General features: G+C 41.9%; 1 protein-coding gene across 2 annotated transcripts; it reads right to left on the reverse strand.

Annotated features, from left to right (window-relative positions):
- Positions 1-805: 805 nt before the first annotated feature.
- CXCL14 (C-X-C motif chemokine ligand 14) lies at positions 806-17,188 on the reverse strand. Of its 2 annotated transcripts, none has more exons than XM_033140134.1 (4): positions 16,886-17,188; positions 15,689-15,794; positions 8,154-8,264; positions 806-1,981 (listed from the first exon to the last, which is right to left on the reverse strand). In XM_033140134.1, the coding sequence occupies exons 1-4, from the start codon at positions 16,947-16,949 to the stop codon at positions 1,963-1,965; spliced, it is 300 nt and encodes a 99-aa protein (XP_032996025.1). In that variant the 5' UTR covers positions 16,950-17,188; the 3' UTR covers positions 806-1,962. The 2 variants fall into 2 exon arrangements, with proteins under 2 accessions (XP_032996025.1, XP_032996026.1); XM_033140135.1 differs by having other exon boundaries at positions 806-1,978; positions 16,886-17,183.
- Between the last annotated feature and the right edge of the window lie 1,260 nt (positions 17,189-18,448).

Consider the following 18,448-nt stretch of genomic DNA (forward strand, 5'->3'; position numbering starts at 1 on the left):
TCAGCAACCCCCCTAATGACATCTCTACAGTGACCTCTTGGCGAATAGGAGGTCCTACTTGTCTCCTTCCACCCTTGTTCCTGATGTAGATTGTCACTCCTTATTCTCTAGGGGAGTGCCATTTTGTGGGTCATCTCAGATGCCAAATGCCTTGTGCTGCCCTGCCACAAGGGGTAGGCAGGGGTAGGCAACCTAAGGCCCATGGGCCAGATGCGGCCCAATCGCCTTCTTAATCCGGCCCGCAGACGGTCCGGGAATCAGCGTGTTTTGACATGAGTAGAATGCGTCCTTTTATTTAAAATGCATCTCTGGGTTATTTGTGGGGCATAGGAATTTGTTCATATTTTCCCCCCAAAATGTAGCCTGGCCCACCACATGGTCTGAGGGACAGTAGATCGGCCCATGGCTGAAAAAGATTGCTGACCCCTGAATTAACCCATTTCTAAAATTTTGTTCTTATTTTAATCAGAGAAGTGGAAATATTGAAGGAGAGTGGCATTTTGGTTCCCAATATATTGGCTCAGGGAGTGTGCATTAGGTGGGTTTGCATTAAAATGGAAACCAAAAGGAATTTTGCCCGTGTCCGTAAAAGGTAAAGGGCAATGGGGGTGATGGCAGTAGCATAACTGCTCAGCTCTGCACGGCTTGGAGTGGGGATTACAAGAATTGTTACACTGTCTTCTTTGAAGAGTGAGTTGGGATTGACGAACGTGTTAAATGTTAAAAGACCAATGCAGAGACTGTTAACCTGCAGCAGGGTTCCACACTTTTAACCAAGCAAAAAATAAAAACCATGGCCGTCAACCATTTAAAATGTGTTTTTATTCTTTATGTTTCCATTTGTCATAGAAAGAAATATGAAATCTGCATGCAACTTCCTAAATATTTCAAACATTTAAATAGCATATGATAATTTAGCAGTACAATACATTATACGGCAAGATAATAGAGGAAAATCTCCTGCAGTATATTTACAATTGAAAAGGTAGTTTTGTTATTTATAATTTTTTTAAAAAAAAGAGGAATGCACTGCTTACCATTGAAAGTATTACATTCAAAATAAAGATGTTGCTTTGTGACTAAAACAGATATATCCATTCCCCTATCAGAGATTCCCCATCTCCCATAAAAGGTACATTTTAAAAAAGAGTTTCAGACTACAAATTGATGGAACCATACACAATATACCTGAAGCTTAAAATATCTCAAGCCTTTTAATAATAAGAACCACAGGTGGGCGGGGGGAATGTGCTTTCTTCCTATTAAACTGCTTTAGAAATATTTTCCCCATACAAAATAACAAAAAGAAAGGGGTAGCATATTACATATTACACCCTCTGCAAGGATTAACAGGTGAACAGCTTATACCCAGTTCAAAACCACGGAAAAACCTTATTTCTGAAGTTGTACTGCAGAATGTATCAGGCATCCTACACAGAAAATTTTACCTCAGCTCTTCTTTTGTTCTACAGAAATGGAAATCTTCTAAAACTAGAACTCTTTACAATGGCCTAGAACGTTTCCCAAAGGCCAAAGAAGAGACATTATTTTGGAACACCTTTTTTTAAAAAACAACAACAACAACAACAAAACAAATTAATGATTCACTGAATGAGCTTATAAAGCCCAGTTTCCAGTAACGGTGATGTATGAACAGCTATTGAATGAAGGTTTTAAAAAACAAAAACAAATGACACCAATTTGTAAATGAAGATTACGTCTCATGAGTTTTCTCTCTACAAAGAGGGTTTGTATGAAATCTAGTGTGTAAAAGACCCTTATGAAATCTGGCAGCTTTTTTTTTTTACAGCTATAAAATGTAAAAAGTGATCCTTGGTAAAAAGTGCTTTATAACAATATAGATTTTGTGTCTTGTCTTGTGAGAAGTCGTCTCCCTCCATTGTCCATCTTTTCCTCATGTCTGCCACAGAATCCCATTTCTTCTGCTAGGTTTCTGCCTTCTTACTCTTCATAAACTCTGCTGAAACAAAAAAAAACAAAATAACAGAAACAGAACTTGCTTTTCAGCTGGCTGGATTTAAACAACAAAACAAGCAACCTTGGAGCACCCCAAAGCCAATAACTGCTACAAAAGGCTGGTTGCCTTTATGTCATGTCTTAAAATACCTGTCAACATCCTCAAGGCAAGTGAAAGGCTCACTCATCGAATTGGCAGGTACTCAGTGCAATTAATTAACTAACTCTCAGTGTAATTAATTAATGTATTAGTTACACTCTCCGGGATACTTTGGGGGAAAGCCATGACTGTTTAAAGTGATAAGGTAAAGGTAAAGGGACCCCTAACCTTTAGGTCCAGTAGCGGACGACTCTGGGGTTGCAGCGCTCATCTCACTCTATAGGCCGAGGGCACCAGCGTACAGCTTCCGGGTCATGTGGCCAGCATGACTAAGCTGCTTCTGGCGAACCAGAGCAGCACACGGAAATGCCATTTACCTTCCCGCCAGAGTGGTACCTATTTATCTACTTGCACTTTGACGTGCTTTTGAACTGCTAGGTTGGCAGGAGCTGGGACAGAGCAATGGGAGCTCACACCGTCATGGAAATTCGAACCGCCGACCTTCTGATCGGCAAGCACTAGGCTCTGTGGTTTAACCCACAGCGCCACCCGCATCCCAAAGTGATAAGACACTGCTTTAAATCTCCAAGGCAAGAGTGAGCCTTTCAACCTTGCCGTTGAGCTTTTCCCGGGCTCTTCCTGCTTCATTCTAGCTGCTCTGCTACCCAAAAACGAAATGGTTAGATTCCATGGGTGGAGACTTGAATACACACCAGCTGCTTTGTAAGTGATCTTATCACACATCTTCAGGGCACTTCCCTGTGAATCTTAAACAGGAGTTTAAGAGTCAATTACCATGGAACAAGTGTACAAGTACAACAGCAGCAGTTGACTGGGAACAGGGGCCTGCCTTGTTTATATCAAATTGCTGTAACTTTCAAGCTCCACCAGCGCCCTAAGAGAGGTTATATGACAGGAGAGGCTGTGAATGCCAACAAATAAGGAAACTGTGAGCCTGTTATTCTGCAGATCTTAGCTGGGCTGTCGGATATTGTGCTAGACACAGAAGTGTTGTAAAAAAAGGCAGTTGATAATAGCATAAGACTCTATACGTAGTATACACCAGAGTTTATTTTTATACCTAGGACTTCTTTGTAGTTTGTTGTTATATAACTAGGGAGAATTGAGTAAGGAGTGTTGGACTCCTTCCTGTGTGATTCATTTCAGAGATTCATTGGGACACATCTTCATCCCTGTAAATTGGGGCAGGGGGAAAAAGTTTATTAGCCCAACAGTCACTTTGCATTGAGGACAGCTTTTTGGGGACCACATGCCAATAGTGGCTGGGAGGCAGGATCAGAGGCAAAAGTGGGGGGCGCAATGGATGCGACTCACCTAGGGATGTTGGATAATTCCATTGGAAATAGAAATACAGTGGTACCTTGGTTTTTGAGTGTCTCGGAAGTCGAACATTTCGGCTTTCGAACACCAAAAACCTGGAAGTAACTGCTTCGGTTTTCGAATGCTTTTCAGAAGCTGAACATGCCACACAGCTTCTGTATTGAGTTTTCCGGATGTCAATACTTCCGGAAATGCATGCTTTGGTTTTCGAATGTTTCGGAAGTCGAACGGTCTTCCAGAATGGATTATGTTCAAAAACTGAGGTCCCACTGTACCGGTAGAAGCAGAGATTGCCACAATTGGCCTGTTTGTCCAAGGTCAGAAATAGAAACTGTGCATATGAGTGGTATCCACTATCTTAAGTACACAAATGTCAAATAAATATATTGCTTCCTGCATTTTTTTGAGGCTTCCCTTGCATTATGAGATCCGGGACAGCTGCTGCCGAATGAGAGTAGAGAATGCTAATCTGGATGGACCAATGGTCCTACTTGTTATAAGGCATCTTCCTGTATTTCTTTAGCATGTTAGAGAGTCATAGAGCTTCCATTCCAATACATCAATCAATTTTACAACTGTGCAAGAATTATTGTCCCCATATTGGCAGTGGAGTGAGAGATGGTGACTTACTTAAGGCTCCCTAGTGAGTTTATGGCAGGACTAAAATGCGAACCATGAACTTCCTGACTCTCATTGCAATCTCTCAGACACTTCAATGCACCACTCAACACCACATAAAGCTAAGGATCTGAAATCCCAACTGTAGTTTTGCCTTCAGTCAGGCACAGCTTCTGAATTTAAACTGGTGCAGGCAAGACAGAATATTCAACCATTGTGAATTTCCGTCTTTTTTGCCACCCCATAACAGCAAACTGGAACGATGTCAGAGTGCATATTCAGCCACTTGTTTTTGCTGAAAAGGTCGTGGAACGATTTTTGAAACTACGATGCAAGTATTTCCCTGAGGAATCCTGTGCAAGTCCCACTCTGTTCAATAGAGCTTACTCCTAGGTAAGTGTGTATAGGGTTGCAGACTCAAAAATAAACAACATAAAACTTCTACTTTTTTAAAATTGTCGGGAGGAGGCAATCCAGTTGCTGCATTTATACAAACAAGCTATGAAGCAGCACACCATACTTATTTCCAGGAAGGAGACGCGCAGGCTTTCATTGCATTTATCTTTTTAAAGCCTCTAATACCTAATTAAAAAATTAATCTGTGAGCTGTGTCCAGCTTCTCCTGGCAAAATCCCCACTGACCTCTATGGCAGTGGGATTGGGTTCCGTGGCTCGCATGTTTAGTGTTTTGTCTGTCCCTTAAGCTTGTATTACAAGGGAGGTTTGCATGCAATCAGGCTCTTTGTTCTTAATAGTTCATCTGCTTCTGCTGTTTCACCCCAGGGCAGGTGCGCTGAAGTTCAATGAACCCTGATGCTGAAGGAAATCGCTATTTACATAAGCCCCTATTCATCCAAGCTATAGGGAGAAGCAAAGGTACTTCCATGATCAATGTTCTGCCTTTTTAACCTAGGAAAGAGAAGTTTACTTTGTTCTTTCTCCATGAGCCTCTTGGGTGAGCTCAGGGTAAGTTGTGCGACAGAAGATTTTTGAGGAACACTAATGTTGCTTTAGTTACTTAAGATTCAGAGATTTGCTGCACCGGTGCTCAACCAGAGGCATTGTAGCCACTGTGCCAACGTAACACCAGAAATTACAGCATCGATCTGGAATTTGCTGGTATAATAAGGCAAATACATGTTATATTCCTGTGAGCATAACTGGGCTTTCCCAAAATCCGAAGGCTAATCTTAAAGGGCTTCTATCTGCAGGATGATAAATGAACGGCAGGCAGTTGTATGAGTGATCAGAGCCAGAGGTTCTCATGTGGCATGATGCATAATAAATACAGCTATTGAAATGGGTCTCTGGTTGAGCATGTTACGAACCACAGTTTCAGTTGCTTTTTGTCTGAAGAAAAATAGGTGAACTCCTTATGGACGGGGCATCTTAACCATCATAAATTGCTTACCACAGATCTTAAACCCGAGACCTACATAGTATTAGGGATCTAACCAGTGAACCATCACACCGAGCTCTGCCCAAAACAAAGAACCATGGGGTGGGGAGAGGTCATATATGTGGGAGCCACCCAAGCAGCGCATTGGCCAGAACAGGTCATGTGACATAGTCTGTTCTCTCTAAGAGCATCCTTGTTAATCCAGAATAATGGTCAATTCTCCCTTGATAGCATCTTTATTATAACATTTGTTTAATAATTTGATTCCTGTAAGGAAAGTGAAATGTCACAAATCTGCAGGTGAGCATTAAAAGAAACAACAACCCACAACAATCCTACATATGTTTACTCGGAAGTATTCCACATTGAGTTTGATAGGGCTTACTCAAAAGTTAGGGCTGTAGGATAGCAGCCTTTAAAACATTTTCATTCAAAAACTTGGGGAGAGTAGGTGGAAGCAGTCATTAAGGACCCTTTTAAGAGTACAATGTTTAACTAGCATTTAATTGGGGTCCGTTGTCTGATCTTGATCTGTTAGTACTGTGTTCACCATATTAGCATCGCTGTATGCAAGCAGGACTTAGCACAAAGCACATTTTCAGTGCTATAGCTCAGTACTGGAAGCTGCAAAGTAATATGAAAAGAATTCACCTGATCATAAACAAAGTGCTTTTTTCAGCCCACCAGTGAATGCACTTCAAGGGATAGGGAGCAGGTTTTAGAGCAGCAATGGTGAGTCTGTGTTCTTGCGGATGAGGTTGGACTCCAACTCACATCAGCCTCAAGCATTGGTCAATTAAATTTTACCCATTGGAATTAATAGACTTAACTTAATCATGCTCATTACTTTCAGGGGATCTACTCTGAGCAACCTAGCAGTTCGAAAGCACATCAAAGTGCAAGTAGATAAATAGGTACCGCTCCGGCAGGAAGGTAAACGGCGTTTCCGTGCGCTGCTCTGGTTTTGCCAGAAGCGGCTTAGTCATGCTGGCCACATGACCCAGAAAAACTGTCTGCGGACAAACATTGGCTCCCTCGCCCAGTAAAGTGAAATGAGAGCCACAACACCAGAGTCATTTGTGACTGGACTTAACTGGCAGGGGTCCTTTACCATTACCTTTTACTCCGAGCAAAGCCTAGCTGAATACCACCCATTGTTTCCACTTTACACTTACAGGTTTGTTTTGTAGTTATATGACTTGTTTCAGCATTCCTATGTAGTTAAACGGGACAGCAAACATGAGCCTTTAGACGGTGGGTGAAAACAGCCAAGCAGTTTTGTTGATGTGGGGGGTTATACTGTTAGCCATTTCAGATCAGACTATGCAACTTCTTGTGTGTGTGTGTGTGTGTGTGTGTGTGTGTGTAAAATACAGTGACCCGTCAGAGAAAGAATTAATGTGACTGGTCTGACAACCCAAAGGAATCCAGAAATTAAGAATTAACCCCGTGGCCTCAGGCAGCCCTCTTCTCACCAGACACCCTCAGTTGTGTGGCATCTGGATGTCTAGGCAGGTTTACATCTGATGTGCCTTGCTCTTTACAAGCCGAAGGCAGATTCTTAGCATTATTTAAACATAAGATCTTGAGTATTTTATTTCCTCTGTGGTAGCCTTTAAAAAGTAAACAAGAGGAAATGAGGTTACATAATAGTTGACATTTAGCAGTGCAAACCATTTTCTCTCCGGCTTCCCAAGTACTACCGCAAGAGTGCTGGCAGACAATCAGGCATGACTATCAGTATGACTGAGGAAGGGACAAACGAGAAACAAAAAACAAGGCTCTCTAGGAAGCAAGTCCTATTGGACTCGGTGGCACTTACTTCTGAGTAAACGTCTTCATTTAACAGACAGGCTAAATTACTGTCCCAGGATTTGAGTCAGTACCTGCCAAGGCCTTCACGCCAGCCTTGTTTGTCTTGACGTGGTTCCTGAAAGTCACCCAGACATGCTGTAGAGTACATGAAGCATGTCCCACTTTATGTTCACAACAACCCTGTGAGGTAGTTTGGTTCAGAGAGTGTGATTGGCCCATGACTGCCCAGCGAGCTTCATGGCTGAGTGTGGATTTGAACTCAAGTTATGCCAGCCACTCTCAAACTCTTTAACCACTATGCCACACTGTCTTTCTCAAAAACTAATTGTGCTCAAAAATAGCTGCAGCTGCTGCGTTTACTCCTATTCATACTATCCATTTAGCAGCTGCCCAGTGGCAATACAATTCAAGAGAATGACACCTGCCATAAAGATATTCACAATAAAATCAAAAGAGCCAAGGATTTGGGGGAATGAGGCAAAAAAGGAAGGGGAAGTAGTAGAAGCAGTTCCAGTTTGTGGATTGATTTCTGCTACTACTTTGGCTTAGAATGGTTGTTGGATCTAGTTGTTTGGTCCTTAAGCTGACTTGGATTTATGCTTAAACCCTTGTGTCCAAATTGCGAAATAAAAATGGAACTGTCAGCTGAAATGTTAGATGTTTTTTGAAATCTGGGATTTAACTTGACAGCTCGACACTTTCCCTTTAAATTACATTGATACCACACTTCCGATATGAAAGCCAGCAGCGATGTCACACTTGTCACTGTGATTATGGGTCAAGTGTTCAAGTTAGACAGAGACATCTTTTCCCAGAATAAACACATGTACTTAATAACCCAAGATACTTCTCATTCACAGGGACAAGAGGCTGTCTTGTGCTCTGGACACGAGTGATACCCACCTCTCTTTCTCTTTCCATATTGTGTACCACTTAAGTAATCTTTTGGTACTCGGGAGTTTGGGATGCAAGCAGTACTGGTGGCCACCTCGGAATCGGGATTTCATTGTGACTCTGAAAGGAAGGACAAGTTGTGAAGATGGAGCAGCTGTAATAATGTTAACAAACATGGACTCTTAACAGAATGATAGCTAGCAGTCTAATCCTAAGAGATTGTTATATAGCACTGGTCCCCCATCCTGCAGTGTATTGCATACATGCCACATTGTTGTTTGCTGCACTAATGCCTCCAATCCCAGTTGGCTGGGGTGGATGTGATGTCATGGAATGTTTAGGGACATTCCAACTATGAATAGGGCTGTCTCATTTGACGCCCATTTGGAAACCGATGCATTACAAACAGATTGTCAGTGTCATCGAGCTTTGACAACACCCATCACCTGCTGGAGGGGAGAAAGGCAAGACTGGATACAGTCTTCTTCCTGCCAGAATGGCAAGCAGCTGACTAGACCAACGATTTGTTGGCTGGGGAATGTACAAGAATGGGACTCCATCAAGCATGGATCATCAATGGCACAACTCCAGGTGGCTCAATGGATTATTTTTCACTCTTAGTGGATTGAGGTAACCATGTGCTGCTTGGAAGCAGCTGCTGGCGCTAGCAAAGTGAATCTTCAGATTTGATCTCTGGAGATCTAGTGAGCCTTTTTGGTGCCGCAGCTGTCAGAAGATTCTCAGGGTTGCCACACCCTCTTGGGGTAGCGACTTGTGCATGCATGGCCTAACAAGAGAACTTGCATCACCATGAAAGAGGACCCCAACCTGCGTAAAATTTGAACATGGTAATTTGTATGTATGGGTGCAAATAATCGCTATAATTTAAAGAATCCCCAAATCCAAGAATTGTACAGTTGGAAGAGACCACAAGGATCATCTAGTCCAACCCTCTTCAATGGAGGAATCTTTTTGCACAACGTGGGACTCACACCCATGACCCTGAGATTAAGAGTCTCATGCTCTACCAACTGAGCTATCTCAGGTGACAAAATAGCCCACCATAGTAGGGAAGACACCGGGGGATGTATGTGCGCCTGCTCAGTCTGCTGACCAGGTGGTCATTGTCAAGGTTTATAGACTACTTCAAGGCTCCTGCTCCCCCCTTTTAGGTGGTTTCTTATTTTTAAATAAACTTCAGATAGACAGATCTTCAAAACAGAGGGCTGCCCTCTGACACATGGCCACCCTATATCCATACAGGGAGCCCATTAATTTCATCGGATTTGGCAAAGCTATGAAGCTTTCCATGTCTTGTTTAGTCTTTGCCTGGCCAACAATGAAGTTTTCTTGCACCAGCCAGACATTAGCTCTCTTCCTTTACTTCACAGTATAATGACTTTCCTTCCAGTCTGTTCAGACCTCAGGGTATTGTGTCCCCAGCTTTTCAGCTTTTCTTTCCTTCTCTATGGCTGCATAAGGTTCAGCTTTCCGACACAGTCTTACACTGAGTCAGCGAAATAATTATCCCAATTTCCTATTTTCAGACCTGATTAGCAACAGCTTTTATATCTACTGCTCCAGGATATCAAATATATCTAGATATATATTTTCCAGCTGTACTCCTTAAAATTCCTTACCTGAGATGGAATGTGGAATATCTTAATGGCAAAGCCATGCAAGCAAGCAATGACAGACAGAACACAATGTTCTGACTACGTAAAGTCTGATGCATTTTTAAAAAAGGGTTTTAATCGCTTTTGGGTTGTTGTTTTTTATTACCACAACGACTCCAGAAAAAGCTAGCAGTTGTTAACAAATCTGTTGTTGTTTCTTTGAAAAGAATGGGATTCCAGTCAAAATGAAGAAAATGATCGTGTCAAGATGGTTTCTTCATGAAAAGTTTGTTTCTGAAATGCTGCAATAATTCTACGTGCAGAAATGTGGGAGGGGGTCGTTAGGAAAGGCTGCCACACATTTCATTTTTTTTAAACTAATAATAATGATAATAACAACTAAATTTATGTAACATTAAAGAGGTGGCTCTTGCAGCAGTTTGCAAATTTAGTCAAAACTCACACTCCATGCTGCAACAAAGTGCAATCAAACACACAAAAACATTCCTAGTTTAGTCTCTTCTACACTAATTTCTTTCAGAGCAGCATTGCAGTTTCAAACATTTAAAAGAAAAGAAGGGAGAAAGGGAAAGGAGGAGGAGATATACTGAGAGGAAACCCAACTTTTAGGACTATGAAAATGTATCTAAAATATTGAACAACGTCAGCTGTTTCTGAAAAAAATGAGAAGGGAGAGTTTTGCGCTCTGGACCTTGATTCATATGGAGAGCTCCACTCCCAAGCGGGCTTAACTGTGTACGTTTTCTTGATGATTTTTCAGGGAGAGTGTAAAGTTTCTCTAATGGGCATTTCATTTATGTTTGTACCTCACGGCTTCTGCCTTTTCATTTGGCTGCCAAATCTGGCTGAGCTTCTAAAGGTCTGGAGCACACGTCTCTCCCATACCCATCCTGGAGAAGCTTGTTATTGTTTTTTTCCTTGACGGCCTTTCAGCGTCCTTCTACTGCTGGCATCTTGTTTGTGAGAGCATACTGCTGTTTGGTTTTCCCATCAGGCAGGCAAACTCCAAGGCCCAGACTCCAGTCCTTGGCAGCCAAGGCTTGGGCAGGAAAGCCTCGCACTGCTTTTGTTATGCTGATGCACGTTTCTGAACTCTTTGTCAGCCCTGGGTTACTGATGTAATGGAGACATAACTGTGTATGCGAGCTGACTGGGAAACTGCTACCTCCGCACCTTATGGGAGTTTGCCGATTTGTAAGGACCTGTCAGGAAAGGAGGTCACTGGCACATCGGTCCACATGGAGGGAGGGTGGAACACCCATTTCCTGGTGTTCACATAGAAACTCTGGCTCATATTTTTGGACGGAGGAAAGAGAGAGCAAAAAGGGAGGGGTGGCCTCCTTCCTTGGCGATGGAGTGAGCGGTCTGGGCTGCTATTCCAGTACACAAGGTAGGAAGAAAATTCTGCATCCCCACCTTCCTCTTGGCTGGCTGAACCACTCCTTTTTTCTGGCCCAGTTTTCCCCACTAAGCTACAATACCAGCCATGCCAATGAAATACTGTCCTGAACGAGCCAGTTCTTCCTGGGAGTTTTGAAGGCAATTTTCTCTCACCATCTGAGGACCACCTGAGTCTCGGTCACATGCTCTTGGGTTTTTTTGCCCTCCCCCTGGACTATGCATGAGACAAAGGAAGCTCGGAAATTCAGTTTTCTGCTGTCCAGCCTCCAACACTCATTGGCCATAGACTTCTAAATTGCAACCACTGCTATGCTGCCACTTTGAACGTGATGTAGCTACATATATTGGCACCATCCTATGTTTCTATATATACAGGGGTGATTCTGAACTCCCATCAGCTCCAGCCAACACGGTCCAACAACATGCAGTCTAGCATGCTCAGCGAGTACAGCAGGAGACTCTCAATCTCAGGGTTGTCGGCTTGAGACCCACATTGGGCAAAAGATTCCTGCATTACACCAGATGGCCCTTGCGGTCCCTTCCAACTCTACAATTCTGTTTCTATGATCATCTGGAGGTCAGTGTTCAGGGATGATGGAAATTATAGTCTAACACTATATAGTCCAACACTATGTAGAGCACAGAACATTTGATGTATGGAATGCTATTTCCAGAGGCAGTACACCCTGAGTACCAAATCCTGGGGGGAAATAGTAGTGAACAAAAAATGAACATATTTGCTTTTAATGTACTTGTGGAATGTTCTTCCTAGGTAAAACCACCTGGTTGTCTCACTGACTTCTTTTCCCCCTTATGCAAATACATTTGTTTGTTCAGAAGACATTTCTTGACTGCTTGTTTTAATAACTCTGCTGCTGCAGCATTGATACTTTTTATCCAGGCTGAATGTTGAGGACATGATTAATGTACTGGTGGCATTTTGTGTTATAATTGTGCTTTTGTGATGCTTTCTGGTTTTTAATATTTTTAATTGTGCATTTGGCAGAAAATGTGCCTTGTACGATTTTAAAGAAACAAGGGTTTGCTGTTGGATCCTGAAACTCTGAATCCGTCTGAGTTCAGCTCTTGCAGAATCCTAGTGTATTACGACAAGCCTGTTAAACCAGGCTAGGCTGAGCTAGCGAGTCATGGAGAAAAGTGCAGGACTCTCCAGTGGAGAGAAAGTTCACGGAGATAAAACCTTTTATTGTGAGTTAGGCATGCATAGGAAGTGTTCCCATTGGAGTTCCCATTTAGGATTCTGAATTATCTAAAATTGCGTGCAGAGCAGTACTGATACAATAGCAACCCCCCCATCTTTCTGTTTTTGATTTCTGGATTCTGTTTAGAATTCTGCACATGTACGGTTTTTGACTCATTTTCCAGGTTGTTTCTCCCCACTTCCCCTCCCGCATTACTGGTTAGCAATCTGCAGAAGCACATATATGTGCATTTATTTAAAAAAACAGCAAAAAAATTGAATCTTTATGTTATTGTACAAATACACAAAAAGGGGGAGTTACAGACTTTAAACTATGACAAACTGTGCATGTGACAATTACTAAAATTAATTTCAGAATTATCAACGATAAGCTGGGCAAAATGCAAGGCAGAGCCAACCTGTTAAAATGAACGGGCGAAATGGAAGAAGGGGCGCCTGCTGATCTCTGTTAGCAGCCAGGCATGCTGAGGACAGTGCATCTGAAGAGAAGAGCAACGCCAAAAACACAAGCCAGACAGTTCCAAATAACCAGAATATGGGGGGGGGCACCTTCTTCCTAAACTATATGAGCAAAGTTGTTCGGGACATTCCAATTAGCGCCCACTGCAGGAATGTCAGTATGAGAATTAACTCATTTATTTCTTATGAAGAAATTTACCAGAAATGTGTATTTAGTCACTGACACATCAAGTGGCCCATACCTTTGCATTTCAGAACTCTGTCCCGTATAATGTATTTTGGGATTATGAAAGTGGAAATTATTATTATTTAGAAATATTGACATGGGTGTCAAATCAGTGTCTTGGCCATTATGAGTTGCATCCAATCACGCAAGCCGTAGGATCCTCACACAATCTACCTTTCTCTTCCCTTCACCCCCTTTCTCTGTACCCCCTGAAAAGCCTCTGCATCTGAACGGTGTGGGCTGTGTCTTATGGGGCTGCAATGAGAGTGGGGATAATCTGGAATCAGGCAGAAGAAGGCTTGATCAGCAAGGGAAGTGTGGTCGAATGTGCTTTGATGGAGAAACAGGTTCCTACTGGGAATGTGCTAATCAGCATAATTGTAAGAAAGCTTTGGCCCATTCAAAATATTTCCAATGTAATCAGGGAATACAACGTAGTTACAAGCACAAGTTAGGCTTAAAAGATGCCTGTATCTTTACCCAACATGAGTAAAAGTAGCTGCGGGGAGAGGGGTCAGTGGAGAATGGAATAAAAGGAAAGTTCTAAAAAGTCCCTCTACCCAACGTCCAAAAAAAAAAGAATCATAGAACACCATGAAATGTATAACTCTACCCTGTGAAAAAAATAATCAGATGAGTTTTGGCAATTTACTTGGTAGACTCAGTTTGATCCGAAGAAATCTGTGCTTCCCACTAGAAAAGCAGATCATGATGTATAGACATGTTTGGAAGCTTTAAGTAAGTTACTATAAAATAGAAGACTTTGCTTCGCCTACAGAGCTTTGCATTAAACTGCTGATCACTGGCTAGTATGCTTTACTCCCAATACTTTATGAGAACCACTGTAATCGAAACATTAGTTGCCAGGGTTTTGATTTCAAACCAGCTCATCCAAGTGTAGTATGGTTTGCTTTTAGCGCATGGTTCACACAACAACTGTCCGCCTATCTGACAGGGGTTTTCCATTTTCTTGGACACCTGAGCATTTCTATCACTGCAACAGAAATCAATGGACATCAGCTACTTCCAGTGTGGAAATAAGTGGTCTATACTGTGGACACACCCATTGACCTTAAGCCAAGGAGTGCAAAGATGCTATTTCTGGTCATTTTATTTCATACCAACCATGTTCCAACCACTGAAAACTATATAATCTTTCTCATTTCTAGGAGCATTCCATTCAGCGGCAGCTGGTGCAAAGCTAAAAATCAGAATAGGGTGGATACACTGGAGGCCTTAATCTGCTGTCCATAAAGTGAGTAGATACAGGTCATTAAGTGGGGATTTGTTCCCAGTCACGTTGACTGGTTCTTAACCTCTAGGTGTGTTCCAATCCACAATTAGCCACTGGTTGTTCGGCATTTCATTCATGAGCTAGTCAGCAGGTTCCCAGAACCTTTCAGTGGAGCGGCCCAGTCCCAGACAACAACAGAGATGTCATGAGTCCTGAAAATGGCAATTTTTCCTTTCCATATACCCACCCCCAGCCCCACACATTCAATTTACCATTTGGAAGGGCACGGGCTTCTTTCTGGCAACCTTGTTATGGCCGAGAGGGCTGTCATGCATAAGCAGGGCTGGGTTGTGTTGTGTTTCTAGCAGCAGCTGACGCAAACAAGACCCAGTTGTGATGCAACACAGCCTTCTCTCTCTCTCTCTCTTTCTAAGTAGGGAACAAGTTGGTTACCACTTGTTATGTAACTAGTTCCAAAGGCAGCATCCTGAGGAGGAATTCTAATTGTTTTATTTCATAATGTTGGCTTGGCCCCGTTCTGACAAATGACATGGCAGTGTGAAAACAAACAAACAAAAGTTTCAGACTTTTAATTTGGCACGCCTCACAAGAAATGCCTAAGCAGAAATGATCTCATTCAAAGTTGTGCAAGTTGAAACAGGTCCCCAAAGATAGAGAGGTAATGTTTATATTTGAGGCTGAGCACTTTGATTTATTGATACCGGTTACTCCACGCAACAAAGAGGTGTTCCACATGTACAAAGCAATATTTATGTGGAAGTTAAATTCCACGGAGTGTGATGGGATTTATGGCAACCTTATGGGGCAATCCTGAACTCAGTTGCTTTAAGCCCACTGGAGAGAATGGGACGAAGGTTGCAATCCTATATGCACTTATATGGAAGTAAGTCCCGTTGACCTCAGTGGGGCTTAATTCCGAGTAATGTATAGGATTATGCTGCCAAGCACTTCTACAATATTGCAGCCTTCTATAGCAGATATTTGGCCTCCTTGCTTCCACAAAAATAAGAGGGAGCTCAATGAAATAAAGATAGATAGATAGATAGATAGATAGATAGATAGATAGATAGAAGGCACCTAATGTTGCTCACGGCATTTAAAGGCATTTTAATATTAATATAAGTCTTGTCTTCTTTTCTAGCAATTTACAATTAAGCAGATTTACTATATCAGGGACAGATGGAACATTTTCATAACAGTTACCAATTGTGCTGGGCTTAACATGTTAGCATACTGTCATAGGCATTCTCTCTCTTTAAAATATAAAAAATGCAGAAAAACAATCTGATTGATACAAACATATTTATTTTGATAATACCCTTTTTAAAAAAAGGTGTGACTTACATGATCATTCTTTCCTTGCAATATGGATACTTTGGCTTCTCTTCCAGCTTTTGTATATCACTGAATCTTATCTTGGGGCCCTTTCTTGCGCATCTGCATTTTGATCCTAGAAGAAAAAGTATTTACCAATGTGTGCTTATAAAATTCATTCCATATTATACATGCCCTTATCACTGCTCCCAAACTCTCTTTAATTCACGAGCTATTTAAACATATACAGTATAGAAAAAGTTCATCTTTTCTACAGTTTAATATGAAAGAGGACATTACTGTATTTTTTATCTAGGCTAGTTGTAATCCTAAGTAACATATTGCAAAAAAGACACAAAAGTTTTTCACTGAGCAAGATCTTAAGATCAAAATCCTGTATATGGTTAAGTGAATTCCACTAAAGTTAGTAGACTACCCAACCAATTTATGAAAGTAAGAGCCAATAGGTTCACTAGGACTAATTCACAAGTAAGTGTGCACAGGACGGCAATCTTTTGTATTTGAAGCCATATGTCTTTTAAAAGTACACCTGCTGCGATCAAACTTTGTAAAAAAAAATGCACATTAAGAAAAATAAACAGTCAAGCCACACTATTCAGATGATGGTTAAATATAACTTTTGCTACTGATTGCTTCTTTTTTATATAAAATTGGAAAAGGAAGATAAAGACTTCTGAATTCTTTCGGAATTATTTGATATACAAATTGTCAAAGCAGCATCTGAGCTGGGCAAAAACCATCCCTTCAAATTAAAGGGTGGCCAATTCAAAACCATTCCCAAGAGAATGGGACTAGTACTTAATGGGCTGCAGAGTTTGGCTGAAACTGTACCGGTCCAAGTTCTAATTACTTTCGCCATTGTGCATTGATGTGTGTGAATTCACCATTCCAAAGGAGCCCACACCAAATTAAATGCAAGGGGAATATTTCCTGTGATACGCACTTTAGCTCAGTTAACTTTGGGGAGAAGCTGTGGTTTCTGCTTTTCTGGTGTTCTTGCTATACAAATCTATAGCTTAAAATATATTTGCTCTGGGATTTTTTTTTAAAGTTCAGGTGTCAGTTGCTTCTAAGTACATTTCAAAACTATTTCGACAAGCGGTAAAAGTGAAATGTGTGTGCATGAGAGAGAGAGGGAGGGAGAGAGGGAATGAGGGAGAGAGAAAAGGTGCTGAAATGCATGGTAAGTGAATAACCTTAACTTACCTTCCACGCTGGTAAAGCAGATTACAATGAACAGCAAGAGGAAAACTGCTGTCAAGAGCTTCATGATAAGAAGACCTCAAGGAGCCTAAAGGTATGCTCTCTTAGATTTCACTTGGATAAATTGCTGTCTTTCCTTTGCCTCTTTGATTAGACACACTGGTCAGACTGAGACTTGGTGTTGCCACACTATAGATTGCAATGTGAATGAATGCCTATGATCTGCTCTCTCCTGGTTGCTGCTGCTGCTGCTGCTGCTATTGCAGCCCTGTCGGTTTCAGCCGCTGTCTGTCTGCGCGCTGCCGCTTCCCTCCTCTTTTAAAACAGCTCCCGCTGCCCTTTCCTCAAACTCATTAATATGCAGAGAGACTAAATTACTTTCAGCAATTTCGCAACCCCCCAAAAAGGGGGAGGGACTTACAGGGAACGAAAATAACTGATTCTGCTGAAGGCACAAGAGTATTTTAGAGGATAACATACACAGCAGAGAAGGAGAAGATGAGGAGGAGGGGATTGAGAAAGAAGTGGTTTTTAACTCTCTGCCTTTGAGGTGACAGGGCTGCCTTTTTTTTTTAACAAGGTGGTGTTGCAGTTAATTCTGAGATGCTAGATGGATCCATAAAATGTGTCTCTTTCCTTCCTTCAGAAAACCATATTTTAAAAATATGCACAGGCAGTGAAAGAGCTACAAGAACTTCAAGATAAGAATTTGTTAGATCATCACCATACATTGTAATGCTGTGATCTGAGCTGGGAGCAGGTCATTGGTATGCAATAAGTAAGGAAGCCCAATGACCTTGGGGGCTGGGATGTTGCATGACAGCTGGCTTTTGACAGATCTGAACATTTTGAAGAATTGCTTCTATAGGATTTCATCCTTAATCGTAGAACACAAAGACCATCCTTCATTTTGCAATAGCTTCAATCCTTTGGGTGACATGGAAGATTCACCACACATCAGCTGTGTTTTGTAGTTTCAGTGTTTTGATATGGCAACCCACCCAATTCCTACCAAATGTCTTGGGAAACAGGGGAAGTATGCTTATGGAAACAAAGAGTGAAATCCAATCCTGCTGCCCCCTCTGTGGAAAGGCTGTTGAACCAAGTCCCCTTCTCTTTACAACCCCTGTGCCACCTGTCAAACGGTGTTGGAGGGTCTCTAACTCTCTGGGGCTGATTTTCAGGGGGTGCAGAACCCAAAGATTGCTCACTAATGGTTCCTCGTCATCTTGAAAAAAGTGACAAGTAGAGTGCCACAGAGTAGTGTCCTGGGCCTGTTGTTCAGCATCTTTATAAATGACTTGGCTGAAAGTACTGAGAGGGTACTCATCTAATTTGCAGATAACACCAAACTGGGAGGGGTAGCCAATATCGCAGAAGACAGAATCAGGACTCAAGATGACAAATGTAAGATTCGACACTTAGGCAGGAAGAAGCAGCTGGACAAATATAAGATGGCGGACACATGGCTTGCCGGGAGTACATGTGAAAAAGTTCTAGGAGTCTTAGTAGACCACAAACTTAACATAAGTCAGCAGGAATAAAAAAGGCTGATGCTATCCTAGA

The sequence above is a fragment of the Lacerta agilis genome, chromosome 2, assembly GCF_009819535.1.
Source record: "Lacerta agilis isolate rLacAgi1 chromosome 2, rLacAgi1.pri, whole genome shotgun sequence".
In the NCBI taxonomy this organism is placed as follows: domain Eukaryota; kingdom Metazoa; phylum Chordata; class Lepidosauria; order Squamata; family Lacertidae; genus Lacerta; species Lacerta agilis.